Raw genomic sequence first — 15075 nt, 5'->3', positions numbered from 1 at the left:
AAGGACTACATGGAAAATGTTACAATCTGTACACACATTCACTGAGTTTTCTAGTTGCTTGGCTAAGGAGTTGTAAAGAGCACATTGTCCATCTGAATATTCTGCATTTAAAAATATGAGTGACTAAATTTGTAAGTACAAAAGTGTGAGGAGTCTACAGTCTGTTATACACTGATCATTTTCTTAATAATATGTCCCGTTATTTAACGGTTATCATTAACTGGTGAATCAGGAGATTCAAAGGTAATACACTTGGTTGTCTTCAAGGTTTTCCTGATCTCCACAACTGTCCTTTAACATCCCCAGGGATTCCAGAAAAGTGTTTGTGCTTAAACACGAAGCGATGGCTTTTATATTTATATAATTGCTTTGCCTGGTATCTTTGAGGTTTTCAGGGGATTGTACAGATAAACAGATATAGATTCTTGCCTTATTTTTAGATGTAATGCTTCTTTCAAATAAGTGCTTTTCATGCTATAAATATAAACATAAGTAATCTTTCTGTTCTGTAGATATTTTTCCAGTATGTTGAAATGTGGATTTCCTTCTGCTTGAAAGCACATTATTTAAATGTGTTAAAACTAGGAGTCAGACAATGTGCAATCACTAACATCACAATTTCACATATTAGTCCTGTAAAACCTTTTTAGAAAAAGAAATAGAATATTCTAAATTTACCATCTTTGCCTGTTCATTTTTAGCTACAGAAATGTTATCTGCTTCTTCAGTAAAACATGAAAATAGGTCTACAAGAGCCAAGATTTTCAAAAGTGACTCATGTCTTTGAGTGACCAAAGTCTGACACCCTCATGGGACCTGAATTTTGGAGGATAGCTGCCTTTTGGGGGGGGGTCAGGCGGAGGTGAAACGGGACACGCGCACAAAATTGAGTCTGAAAATCTTGTCCTGGACCCCTTCGTGTCTCTCTCTCTCCTTTTTTTGTGTAGCTGCTATGCTTCCAACTGAGTGGGTTAAAATGCAGTTTAATGAGGGCACTGGCTGCTTGTCTCTGCATTTCTCCCCCAAAATAGTTACAGCTGAAGCTACTGTAACACGTGACCCAAGTTCTGCAGTTTCTTCAGTCAGCTCAAAAATGCCAAGCGGATAGGTAGCTGAAGCAACAGAGATGTGCAGGGTTAGGAAAGGCAATCTCTCCTTAGTTGTGTAGCAGTTGCTTTCCAGAAATTTGACACGCTGGCATCAGCTTCAGCTTGGATGCCCTTTGGGTTGAACCTCACAGGGCAGCCAACGGCCTGACACTACATATTGCAAAGATAATCATGACTAACGATGAAGACGGCAGCTACCTAGCTCACTGCTTGCTGTAGCCTGAGATGAATGGGCAGTGATATCTCTGATTCTGAAGACAGGAAGGCTGGGGCAGGAACCCCTATGGAGCAGAGTACTTGTTGCCTACTGCTCAGTTGCAGCATGTTGTGCAGAAGCTCTGGCAATGCTCTCCATTGCAAGTCTGTCTTTAGAGAGCCTGTTAAGGTCCTTGTATTGAGAAGAACAAACTGTTTGAGAAGGAAGGTGATAAACTCTGGTGTCTTCCAGAGAGGTAGGCGTGAGGTGGTTTTATGTTGACTTAATGTAGATATGCATCTGCCATTCAGGGAAGTTCAGCTTCTAAAATGTTGCACGTGCCTCAGCAGGTAAGAACTCAGGGCCCTATTCTCACGGCGAGTGGCAAAAACCCAGTAATGGAGCTCAACGAAAAAAGAAGAGGTCTTAAGTATGAGCTCATCTCCGAGACAGGTGGGAGCCATGATAAGCGCTTTGTAATGGAGGTGAGTGAAGCAGGGCTCTGCAGGCGGCTTTGTTAATAATTCTCTGGTTCTCTGCAGTTTGGAGCTGTCCGATGTTCACGGTGCACAGCAGGGATGAAAATCTTTTCAGTTTTCGATCTCTCCTAAAGCCACGCTGTTTGTGGGATGTTGTGGGGGAGAAGGCGGGTAATACAGTGGGAGTGGAGGTTGGGTTATGAAAGCTGCTAAGCACATCCCTGTCCAGATGGGGAGAGCGCAGAATATGCAGTTTATACAACATGGCCCACCAAGCTGCAGGTTTCACAAACAGTCCTGGCAGCCCTGGGTCTGACCTGGTTTGACCCTCTTGTTTTCAGTTCAACAGTGCATAGGAATGATACAGCAGAGTCCATTTAGCCTCTGTCTCAATATTGCTTTACAACAACAATATTGCTCACTCAGCACAGTACTGATGGGCTGCTCTAAGGCAAATTACAAGGCAGATCTCCATCACCAAGAAGCACCCATCATATAGGCGCTTGAAAATCCAAGGGGGGTGCAAGGTATTGATTGGGGTGGCAGGCACAAGGATGCCTTCAAATCCAGCAATATTTCCTAGGAGCATATATTGCATGGGGCCTAAACCGAAGGTCCGGGCTGATAAAAGACCTCATGGCAGCCTTCCTAAGTGCAATGATTCTGACTCCAGTGTGAGGGCCAGAGTCTACCCCAAGTAAATACATGTCACTCATTAAATTCCTCTTGAGGAAATGGGGTTCTGCATCCTTGTTCAAGTAATCACTGACATGTCCTTTTACCTGCTGTGCAGAGCTGCTGGTCTTAATCTCAACCATATAGTGCTCTGTGTTCCCTGAAGGAAATACAAGCTTATTTTATTTGTAACAGTGAATTTCCCTGTTTAAATTCTTTGCAAATGGGTTTTGGTTTCAGCTGAGAACAGCTTGCCTTTAGGAGACATGCTGGGTATAAATTCATGTCTCCATTCCAGGTAGAAGTAGATGGGCAGAAGTTCAGAGGTGCAGGCCCAAATAAGAAGGTAGCAAAAGCTAGTGCCGCTTTAGCAGCGCTTGAGAAGCTGTTTTCTGGGCCAAATGCAGCAAACAACAAGAAAAAGAAGATTCTCCCTCAGGTAAGGACCCCAGCTAGTCTCTGTATGTAAAACCAGTCCAGCTTTAGGGGTAGCAGTCACAGCTGCTGCAAGGAGACAGGTTGCTTCAGTGTACTGATTTCATGCATCCTTGTGTCAGTGCTTGTTTTCATTTTTAATACTCTGTCATGGTAGTACTGAGAGGCCCCACTGACATGGGGAGTCTGTTATCTCAGGTCTAACCATCTAGTTAAAAACGGTTCCTGTCCCAAAAAGCTTAGAGCAATGTGGGAGGAAAGGGGCAGGGAAAAAGAAGGGATATGGCCTGTGGCCATGCAGCCGGTCAGTGGCTGAATCAGTGGCAGAGGCAAGGTCTCCAGAGCTCCGGTCTGATCCCTAGCCCAGTGGGCTATACTCCTTGTCTTTGAGGGTTCCCCTTCTTGAACACAAGGCTTTCCTGGATGACGGAAGACTTGTGTAGTGAAAGTTTCACTGCAAGCTCCTTTCTCCATGAGATTTTTTTTAACTATCTGAATCAGGAAAATTGTTCCTGAGAGCTACAATCAATGCCTGCTCATTTCTGCGAGATTCATGTTGAGCAGAGTGAAAGCTGATCACCAGCATGCTTCCTCCAGAGAGCTGCACTCAGAAATAAGCCCTGACAATTACAGCTTTGATCTCCTTTGTGCAGATTAATTGGAATTAGGATTTTTCCAGTCTTTGGAAAAATGCATTTTACGCTACGTCCTGCCATAGAGTCAGATATGCTCAGAGAAATTACCGACTGATTGTATTTCCTCCGTAAATTCTGTATGTGATGATTACGGTTATAGCAGTTCTCCCAGGCTTACTCACTGAGACCTCCAGTTGCTACATCCCATTCAGCTTCCATTATTGCTTTATAATCCAATGCATGAAGATTGTTCTTCCCTATCAAGACAGCAGCTAAGAAATGAAAACAAGCTCAGATCCCCGGCTCCTTCATGCTTTGATGGGTTTTTTGCCACTTCTCGCGCTCAGCTTCTTGAAAGAAGCCGTGCTCGCTTTATGAAGTGCTCTGATCTGCCACACAAGGTGGTCTGTCTGCCTGCTAGGGCAGAGCAGGCCTCTGCAATTACGTGGAGCAAAGCATGCACGCAGACTCTGGGCTAGAAAAGTGGAGGCCTGGTGATTGAGAGACCCGGCCAGCTCAGCCTGTGGTTACAATGAGGCATTTACGCTGCTCTGTCTATCGTGCATTTTAAAAACAGAAGGGAAAATTGAGAAAAGGTGTTTACCAAGTAGGCTAAGCAGATGGAGCCAGAAGGTAATTAAAGAATAAGATACTTGTACCAAAATGGAGAGAAGGCAAGGGATTCATTCAGCCGTGTCTGAAGGGAACAGGCTCTGGTGGCATACAAATAAAAGTGAACATTTTTAACCTTTAGACTCCACATTCGGTAACAATGATAGAATGGTAGTAGGCTGGTGAGTCTTTGATACAAAATCTCTTTTTTTGGGGGCAGTGAAGGGAAAGATCTGTCCAATTTATAAACTGATATTTGGCATGCTAGTCCGGGGGGGTAGCAAATGTGTTTCACATTTAAATCTTATTTTAACAAATCTAAATATACCAGCCTAGATGTCTAAAGTACAGGAACCAAAATAAATGGCCCTGCTTTCAAATGTGTAGACTGCTTGACAGCTGCTGTCAGCACCTACTCTCGGTGCTGAGCACTCAACAATTCAAAAAAATCTGGCCACCAGAAAGGCTTAGAGGCATAGCATTAGGAGCCTAATGGTAGGTTTGCATCTTTTTTTAAAATCTCATCCAGTGCTTGTGTGTGTTGATTTTCTATTTATGAGAGCTGTAAGATTGGGGGGAAATCCTGGCTCCAGTGTAGTAACCCTGGATGTGTTACAGGGGAATCTTTATATACATATGAAAACACACCATTCTGGTCTTTCTCCGCTGACCTAATTGGTCCTGGCTCTGAGTTTAGTATCTCAGGAGGTAAAGCCAAGGCAGACCACACTGATGCTTTAAATTCAGGAGAGGTTTGGAGTCAGAAGTAGGGCTGACAGTTTCCCTTCCTCCAGCGCTTGACTTTCTCAACAGTGTCAAGGATTTTTGATGATGTAATGTGCAAATCAAGCCTTGTTGCAGTGACTGTCTATGCTTCCAACTCCTAGCTGAGTCAAGTGAAGATGGTTTATTATTTTGTTAGTGGTAGCACTCGGGCATTCTGTAAACTGGTAAGTTTGGTTACTTGTGTATATACGTTACCTAGTCTGTACTAGAGCCCAAACTCTCCAGAGATTGACTGCCGAATGGAGCAAGTGGGTGAGTATTGTCCTTAACAAGCCTGGCCTGATGAGTACAGTTTAGGGGAAATACTGATGATGTTGCTGTTATTAAAATGGATTGCTTGGTGTGTGCAAGAGCTCGCGCTCTCTCGGGTTCTAAGTCCTCCCCATTTTTATTATTCTGCACAGACTAAAGGAGTTGTAAATACAGCTGTTTCTGCAGCGGTCCAGGCTGCTCGAGGCAGAGGACGGGGTGCTTTAACACGAGGGGCATTTGTTGGGGCAGCCACTGCTACTGGATACTTAGCACCAGGTATGTCACAACACTAATAGCTAAGGGTTTCTCGATCCTGGCTGTCCTTGTACAAACTGTGGGTGCCGGCCTAGTCCTCTCTGTATCATAGAAATGTAAGGCTGGAACAGACCTTAGGAGGTTGTCTAGTCTAGCCCCCTGGGCCAGGCTCCACCACCCTGGTGATTTATTGTGTTTTGTAGCATGGAAGAGGCAGAGGAAGAGCAGTAGCGTGTGTTTTAAATATAAGGAAGAAAACTCAGATTCTGTATAGAGCTGGTAACATACTTCACTTGTAGGCAAAGAGCTTGTGGCTGCTTACACACAGAAAATGAGCAAATAACTGTCCTCACCAAGCCCTCTTCCCGGGCTCTGTAATTCTCATCTCTGCCTTTCTGAGAGCTCCTGCCGGGGACGCCGATTCCGAGAGCTCCCTGCCCAGTCAGGAAGCCTCCTGCACAAATGCACCTGCTAGTGTTAGGACTGGCTTTACAAAAAATACTTCATACTAAATGCACTACACGATCACCCTCGGCAGAGAGGGAGAAGAGCGTTATTTGTGCATCTAAAAATCAAAACGCTGTCCTGTGTGAGTTGCTTCCTGGTGAGCAGAAGAGCCTTGCCTCCTGATGGTTTTCCTCCACAGCCCTCCTCTAGCTCCCCTGATAAAAGGGTGTTGACTGGGATGTGCTCCTGTGCCAGCATGTATTCCAGGTACTGGGCTGTAAGGAGTCTCCTGGCAGGCTCGGGAGTGATCATGCTCTTGAGAACAGGCCACATAGGTTGGAAGTGACATCTCTTGACAGTTGCTATATTTGGGAAGACTTCAGTCGGGGAGTTCATGTTCTGGTTGATGTCGCTCTACATTTTCCGGCATGTTGCCTTAAGCGGACGAAGCACAGGTCCAAGCTGACGGGTGTTTTGTGTGTGGACAGTCCATTTAAATTCATATTGCTGGTTACAAGAGACAGGTAAGTCGCTCATCAGGTGGTTCCACTGCTCACTCCCAAAGGCAAGTGAGAAACCACCAGGAGTAGACCTGTTGCTACCAGATCTGAGGTGCACAGTAAAATGTTTCTCACCATTTCTGCAACAGTTTAGGTGCAGCATAATCACCTAAGCGCACCCTCCAGTGGTTCCTAATGTTAAAAGCGCAGCCCTGTTGTTCAATATATTTGCTTCCTGGTGCCATCCACAGCTTGATGTTTTTATTGTTTCTGTAGGTTGATGTAATTATAAATATTAAAAACCAGTAATTCATTTTTAATGGACTTTAACATTGTTTCTGGAACTGCTTTTCTGCCTGAGGAGTCATTTATGAGACATTTAACCTGCTAGAGGCATGATCCTTGCCAGCATGGAGTTTTTCCAGAAACAGGTTTAATTACCCAGTCATTGTACTTGTTAAGTATTTATTTCTCTTGGCCTTCCTAAGTACTTTCTCTTTATCCCTAATCCTTCCCAAAAAGGCATTTTTAGAGGCAGATAAAAAGTCTCCTTCCAGTAGTGAAGGTGTTAAGTCCTGAATGTACTAGCAAGCAGTAGTGACCAAGATCAATGCTATTGCCTGTCTTTTTATTCAGCAACTAAATGTACCCTTTCACTTCACGTACTTCTCCCTCGTCCTGCTGGTTTGAGAGATTCCCAGACGTGCTCTCCGGAGTACCATGGGATGGTGGATTCTTGTTTGCAAAATCCTTACTGATGAGGATCTTGGCATTTACTTTAGGCCTTCAGTGTTGTCGTCTTTCTAAAATGGGGAACTGAGGGAAGTGGCTGTTTTCCACGTGAAGTCGTATCAATATTTGTAGGGGGAGATGGTGTTTGTAAACTGAGCCTGGCTAGCTTTTGCTGTGTACTCTTGTTAATTAGAAAGAAAGTGTTAAGAGGAACTGAAAGAGGGAGCTGCACTCTTCTACTCTGAGGTTTTTTTAAAAACAGCAGTAGTGTTGGGCAGCTTCAGGGCTTGCTTGAGCTTCTGTTCTCCAGGCAGCCACCTGGAAGAACTACTCCTGAATTGTGCTAAGTGTTTTTGAATGCCCTGTTTTGCACATGCCCAGGTTGGTTCCCCTGAAGGGTCCATGCGTGTTCATTTGCAAACTCTGATTCTGAGTGCAGCAGGGAATGAACCCCGTCTCGCTCTGTTTTTTTTTTTTTTCAGGCTATGGGGCACCATATGGGTATAGCACAGCTGCACCAGCCTACGGTACGTACGTCTATTAATTGCTTGAGCTAGAAGGGGTATCAGAACTACCTTGGCAGTCCTCTCAAAACCAAAATATTTGTCTAGGGTTTGCAAGAGAGAGACAGATACAGAAACCAGCGTTTTCTTTGAACACAATGATGACATTTAACTCTGTGCCATAACCTTGTGGTTCTTTTTTGGTTGGAGCAGCTTTTTGCCTATGCTTTGCCTGATTGTGGAAGGACTGCTTGTTCTAACTGCTTGTTCCCTTTCATACTGAAACTGAATATTTAAGTAGTTCTATTACCTTTTACAGCCAACTTGTGCTCCATTCAAAGAATACCTAAGGGCCAAACCCAGCATCTCTGAGCAGTAATTCTTTAATGCCCCTTGGCAAAATATGGGTAAAAGGATGGAAACTAAGTTTTAGAGAACTTGTGGATAAATCCCCTTACTGCAGTCAGATGTGTAAAATGTCCAGTAAATCAAAGATCATCAATCCAGACGCATCTATAGGGTTGCAGGCTAAATGTTGCCTCTTGGGACAAGTTAAATGACTCTCTTTTTGTAGGCTATGTTCTTAGAGATCAGACTAAAAGGATGATAGGGCACCATAACTTGTCATTGCTCTTTGAGCTAAGAAACCCAGGGAAAATGAGGCTGGCAGTTCTATGCATTTCCTGCAGATTAAAATCCTCCAGAGCCAGGATGAAACACTTTCCCCCGACTAATTGCCACACGCACCACTTTTTTCCTACTAGACTTACAAAGCTCTTTTTTTTTTTTTCCTAACTGGCCCTTTTGGTTACTTTGAATGAGGTTTATGTGGCAATGGGGGCAAAATAGTTTGGAGTCAGTGATATGTTGCAACACAGAGTTAAATGAGGTGCTGTCTATTGGAGCCAGTTCCAGTGTTCCCCTTAGCGTGTCATATACAACTGGGTAGGGACCCATCTCTCTCAAATAGCAAATGTGCCCGAGTGTTCTCCAGCAGCCTCACCTTTTCATACGGCAAACTGAACTCGCCCTGCACGGCTCGTGCACTGTGCTCTCACAATGTTGCCTTATTCTTCTAACGTTTGCTTCTGCCTCTAATTTGAAATCAAACTGGTACCAGACAGTAGCTTCCCCTAGCCACATTACAAGAGTGAAAACTGAATCTGATCTGGGGAAATATTATGGAACTGGATCATTTGATTTCCATACCCAGGAAGGAATGTCTTTCATTTTAATGGTATGTGCTAGACTCTTGTGCACACCTCCCTGACATAAATGCTGCTGTTCTCTCATTGGGGCTGTCTAAAATACCCTCTTTGTTGGATCAAAATGAGCTGTTCCCAATCTATACTTCTTGGTGCGGAGTAGAGTAAGGGACTATGCCAAGGAGCTGCATGAATTCAGTTAAGGAATTTCCTTTGACTGAAGCAGATCCCTCCTCCTAGAAATCTGTCCCCATTGATTGGCCATATTTTTCACACTGACTAGCTGACAGCAGCGTTCCCTATCAGTCGTATACTGTGTTGTATCTTTCCTGCGCTGTTACTTAAAATAAAGGGAATCTCATCATTCACACAACAAGAAAACAAATATTTATGGAGGGACCTACTCATCAGTGGGTGTTTTAAGTAATTCCTTTGAAGCCTTCATCCTTGGATGAAACATCAAGAAGACATGGTCCAAGGCGGCTAGTACTTGCACATCCATGTCTTTCATAGGCAGATAAATTGCATATTGGGAACATGAAGGCCAACTTTCGGCCCAGCTGAAGTTGAGGGCAAAGCTCTCATTGATTTCAGTGGGACTGGGGGTTTCACTTCCAGTGCTTCTCCTATCCCCTTTGTTGGTTTCTTTCCTCTCCTTCCATGTTTTTTTCACTGACATCTGTATTGGAGCCTGGATTTTAGTCACTTCTCTGTGTATGTGTGACGTATCACTGACTTCAAAGTCTTGTGAAATCTGAAGCCCCCGTTTTTCACATAAAGAGTTTTTCTGTTTAATGTCTTATAACTGTGATGCAAAGTACTGAGATAATGCTTTTTTGGCTGTAAGGTAAACATGTCTTTTTGCCTTTGTAAGCTGTTGCATGTTGGGAAACTTCACTTTGATCATCTGGTGCTCTGGAATACCTGCTGTTGCTGCTTTGTGATTTCTAAATGGATACATAGGTTAAACAATATAACTTAAATAGAAACCATTTTTTTAAAAAGCATTTAAGTATGCAGAAGTTTGTGAGGCCACAAGAACGCTATAATAATCATGAAATTAGGCAAATATTAATCTTTCCAGATTTGTCACTTCAATATATGAACAAAAACCAAATGGCTAAACAGATGCAGAATTTAACACTTGAGTGTCAGTGCCTGGTTTTAACAGATCTCAAGGATGTCAAAACTCTGCTGTTTCAATAAGAATTCCCTTGTACACACAGCAGCTTTTATTATCTAGAATCTCTGGTTTTAACTAACCTGTGAAACTGCTTCAGGGTGCTGAACAAGATGGCCCTGATCATTTATCTTCATGAGAACGTGAATTAACTTTTCAAATCTAGTCTGTTTCAACCTACCATGGTACTTTCTACTTCTGAAATACATTGCTCATTCTAAATTAAGAGACATTAGGATGATGATGAAAGCCAATGGCATGTTAAACTCCTGTCTGAAGTAGTACAAAATGAGGAGGTGATTTTTGCTTATAAGATTCAGTGCCCTCAAAAACGCATTGACTCATCTGGAAAGGGTTAATGAGAACATTACTGTAAGCTTTTATCTGACTTTATTGGATCATTGAACTTATTTGGAGTCCTCTCCGTTTCTTCTCTCTGTAGGTTTACCCAAGAGAATGGTTCTGTTACCAGTTATGAAATTCCCAACATATCCTGTTCCCCACTACTCATTCTTTTAGCAAATGGCAGAAGCTAATTCCTATTGATTGAACAACACAGTACAGTACAGAATGTTAGAAGAGAAAAAGCCTTTTTATCCTGTTTTCTTTGAACACATACTTGAGCAAAGTCATTTGTAAAGAAACATCTTTTCCTACTTTTTGATTTTAACAAAATGCAAATTTAGTTCTCTAAAACTTGAAAAAAATGTTCTGTGAAATGTTACCTCATTTTCAAATAACTTATACCAGCCTTCTGTTATAGGGAAGAACTAGAAGCTTAAACCTTACATTTTAAATGAAGTATTCGATTATGTAAAATTAAATTTGTGAAGGATGTATAGAATATAAAACACTGATCACAAATAAACTGTTTTGTCGTAACACAGAGTACTGCCTGTTTCCTAATGCAGTCACACAGGATCTCAGTTAATAACCTGTATTTGTTGTAGGGCTACTTAATACAGGGTGTAGTTATTTTAAAAAAAAAAAAAAAGGAAAGAAAGAAAGTCATACAATAGAAATGTTTCAGTTAAAATTTAACTTTGTAAATATTAAGGTGTACAATAAAGCTAGAAAAATATGGGTTTAAATATTGTCTTAGCTTATTATTTTTTATATATTTCCAAGCATCAATACCTTGAAAGGGTTCCCTTAGCATCTTTAAAATCAAGGAAGTCAGCATACTGCAAGGCTTAGTCAGTTGGACACTGTCTTAGTTATCTAAGAAGGCTTATCATTTGTATACAAAATGCTGAAAAAGAAAACAAAGGGAATTATTAACATTAGGTGGTCTCTTTGTATTCAGTTATACTGTGTGAAGCTTGTATTAAAGAAGGGAAATTCCCATACAAAGACTTTTGTTATGTACACAGAATACGTAGTTAAGTCTGTATTGCCCAGAGAAAGGACAATAATAATGTTATAAGTTCTTTAGAGTTCAAAAGTTGGTTTCTTTTTTTTACAAAAAAAATAAATGAATAAGTTGCACTTGTTCTTGTGGCCTTCTTCACTCTGTAAGATTTTGTCTACTCACCTTTGATTTTTTTCCATGTAGCATTCTTACAGATAGTATTTTAGTTGTCAATCTCATTAAAACAAAGAGTTCTCCTTTTTCCCCTTACATTTATAAGAATCTAAAGCAGCAACAAGGTCCCCATAAAAACTTGCTATTTAATTGTCCCAGTTCTTGTTGAGTGCTGCTGTGAAAAGTGACACATTTCAGCCATAGGCCAGTATCTTCTGATACGAGTTGGGGCCCAAACCAAAGGAAAAGTCTGTTATGTAAGGAGTGTGTGCACCTGTCTGAAGTGACAGAGCACCCACTCCCTACTGCCTCTGTGGTATTTCCAGGCTTATGTACAAAAGCTACTGTGCTTTGGGCTCTAACAAGAAAATAAAGTTCTTTTTATTAAGGTATCACCCCCACAAAATAAACAGCATTGTTGGTTGTACTTCTGTATTCAGAGGCCAGCAGTTGCTTTTTCGCTAGTTTGTTATAATATTTTGTGCTGTCTTGAAGATGCCTTTATACACTCTGCTCTCCTTTTAAACTTTGTGATAGGGGCAAGGCGGGCTTTTCAAAAGGGGCAGGGGTGTATGGTACTTAAAGCACCGGCTGTCTTCATAGGAGGGAGAATGATCACTGAACAGCCTAATAAGGGGTGGAGTGTATAACACGCTGCTTCCCTTGGAATTAACTACAGCACCTGTTTTAAACCAAGTATTTGTGCGTAGGAATGTGCTCCTATCTTAAACATTTCTCCTCTTGCTCTACCTCTTGCTTTCATTTAGTGTTGGTGGTACTTTAATAAAATATGTAGCTGTTATTGACAGTAGCAGAGAGTCTACCATTAGTACCTTTTACATTAGCGCTGAAAGAAACGGTGGGGCTTGGGGTGGGGGGAACCTTCAAATTGAGTGGTGTTGATAAATCATTGACTTGTTTTGCTGGCCTATGGATGAAAGGAAGCCATCACGGAGCAGAAAAAGCATGGCTGATAAGAGCCCATTTTTCAGTAATCAAATATTCATTAAAAGATCCCTGCTTTTTTGGAGTTCTCTTGATTGGCTGTTGTTAAAGTTGTTTGTTTTTTGTTTTTGCTTTTGTTTTTTTAATCCATGAATTTTGGACACACAAATTTCTAACCAAATCTTTTCTGCATCAATTCTGTACAGTCTGAAAATTTGCTTGCCAAGCAACCTGTTCCCCCACTCGTTGAATAGGTGGAGGGCGCTATGCTCTTTTCCAACATGATGGCCGTCATTTCCGATGATTTATATGAAGTCATTTTTTATTTTTTTTTGTCATTTGTTGGGAGTTACTAACCACATTGTAAACCTGCCCCGTTGCTGCATATTTTACATTTCTCTGCTTTACTGAAAATATGAATGAGCTGTCAGTTCTTTGTTTAAAAAAAACACAGTGGTAACCTTGGAAGTGTTAGATGTTTCAATACCTTCAAAGGATTAAAAGTGCCCATTTTACAATGAAAATTCCACTTACAGCTGAAAGAGCAGAGAAATTTAAATGGAGCTTTAGCTTCAGTGAATCTCTGAAATTAACATCGAGTTTTTTGCTTCTCTGCTCTCTCCCCCACTGTAGGTGGTTTTTTCATTGACACTCCCTATTGCCAGCCTCTCAGCATCGCACCTTTTATTATTCACTTGGGCCCTCAAGATTTCTTCTCTGACTTCTAGAACCATCAGGTTGTGTGGCTCCAAATGACTATTTATAGAGGTCTTAAAAGCAAGAGCAAACGTGATTCGCTTTGAGGGGTCTCAGCTTCAGATATGGAACTCTGAACTTTTCGTTTTTGAAAAGATTTTTTTTTCCTGAACTCAGATCCTTTTAATGAAAAGCAATACTTACACCAAGGCACAACAGTTCTTTCTTTGGAATCAAAACAATAGATGTGCATATACTTCTCTTGGTTATTTCTTCAATCCAGAAAGAAGAGACCAAGGTGCGAAACCTGTACTTTTGTATAAAAAAAAATAATAATAAAAAAAAAAAAAAAATGGTGGGGCGCTCAATTTAGTTAGTTAACTCTGCTTTTAGCTTTCACCATTCAAATAATTCAGGATTTTAACTGACCAATTGTACCCGCATGTTTACTATCAGTGTTAACTTAAAAATTGCTACCAAGGCTTGCAGTGGCCATTCTTGAACCAATAGGTGCTGCATGACTTTGCACATGTCCTAAGGCATGAAATGTAGCAGATAGGTGGGAAAAAGATGTAATGTTTTTCCTCCAAAGCATAAGTCAATGTCTTGCTACCATGTCTTGCATTAATAATAAGCTGGAGAGGTTAGGCCTGAGACCACCTCTGAAATGGAGCGCTTAAGAATCTTACAAAACCTTCACCAAATAGTATGAAAACCTAGAACTTGCTGAACCTCAGTTCAGAACAACTTTTGCTTTTCTAAGTTTACTGGGATTTTTCCCTAAACCTTTTATGTTCATGTCTGAAATTGTGAATTGGTGATCAGCAATAATTAAGGATCGGAGTCTGTGTGAATGTCTTTTGTTTGTTTAAATGCTATTGGAACATCTGTATATTGCAGGTTATGACTTTTGAGCAGTTTTCAGCAGGTTAATGTCACTTTATTCTCATTCTCTCCGGACCTTCATAGCCATATGCACTTGTATAAAATAGGCTGAAATGTAATGACTGTAAGCTGAGATCGTGGTATAAAAGGTAAGAGATTTTATTTTTAGCTTAAAGAAAACTTTTATTGATGTTTTTAAACTCCCACAATCATGTGACAATGGCATAAGTTTTTATTACATATTTATTTTATTTCAGAATTTAAATTCTTAAAAAAAAATCCACAGGTCTGAATTCAGATCTGTCTTTCTGTTTTTCTTGCTGCTAAAATTAGTCTCAGATTAAGAAATTGCTGCTATTAAAATATCTCTGTATAAATGAAAGAATCTTAGTCTTATTGACGTTATTTTGCTTGCTCCAAACATTTAGCTATCTTGATACTTTTGAGTATCAAGCACTGTTTGTTTTTCCTTTCCAGTGGAAAAGTATAAAATGTGTAGCAATCAAAAGCAAAAAGTGGGCAAATAACCCTGGTTTGTAATGAAAGCCATAACATAGTTGTAGGTGAACAGAATCAAAATGTAAAGATAAATAGCTGATATTGTCTAATTAATAAGAAAATAATCATTTCCCTAAGCTATTAAAATTAATCTAATGAAGAAGGAGAAGCTTTGATATTTCAGATAAAGTTAAAATCTACAGAGGCCAAATTTATTTTAGTTTAAATTAATTCATATAGCCAATTTTGCTTTGGTGTGGCGGAGAGGAGGGTGATTAACTCAGCATGAATAAATTGCTTAGCAGCAGTTTCATGAAGCTAAGAATTAGGATACAGCCATTAATCAATTATTCTGTATTAAAATATATCTTCAAGCATTTTACTTGGATTAAATTGGTTCTGGATTAGGATGTGATATGCATTGATTTTTTTTTAAATTGTGTTTTCATATTTGTTTTTACATAAACTTGCATTGTATATTGCATATTACTGGACTTCATATATAATTTTCTGTCGTATAGTATA

The 15075-nt window shown here is 40.6% G+C and overlaps 1 protein-coding gene across 4 annotated transcripts in view; it reads left to right on the top strand.

Moving 5' to 3' along the window:
* The window catches only part of STRBP (spermatid perinuclear RNA binding protein), a 37327-nt gene extending 25838 nt beyond the window's left edge, over positions 1-11489 (top strand). For 2 of the 4 annotated variants that reach the window (XM_019541006.1, XM_019541004.1), the window contains exons 13-17: positions 1656-1790; positions 2758-2898; positions 5332-5455; positions 7596-7640; positions 10444-11489. In XM_019541006.1, coding sequence (XP_019396551.1) covers positions 1656-1790; positions 2758-2898; positions 5332-5455; positions 7596-7640; positions 10444-10520 — 522 coding nt within the window. In that variant the 3' untranslated portion in view covers positions 10521-11489. Of the gene's footprint in view, positions 1-1652; positions 1791-2757; positions 2899-5331; positions 5456-7595; positions 7641-10443 lie in introns of all 4 variants that reach the window. The other 2 variants (XM_019541005.1, XM_019541003.1) reach the window with 1 other exon arrangement.
* The last annotated feature ends 3586 nt before the right edge of the window (positions 11490-15075 follow it).

This window comes from Crocodylus porosus, unplaced genomic scaffold, assembly GCF_001723895.1.
Source record: "Crocodylus porosus isolate Cpor-Errol unplaced genomic scaffold, CroPor_comp1, whole genome shotgun sequence".
NCBI classification, from domain to species: Eukaryota; Metazoa; Chordata; order Crocodylia; family Crocodylidae; genus Crocodylus; species Crocodylus porosus.
Note: the sequence above shows the minus strand (reverse complement) of the source record. Positions and strands in the feature narration are given on the sequence as shown.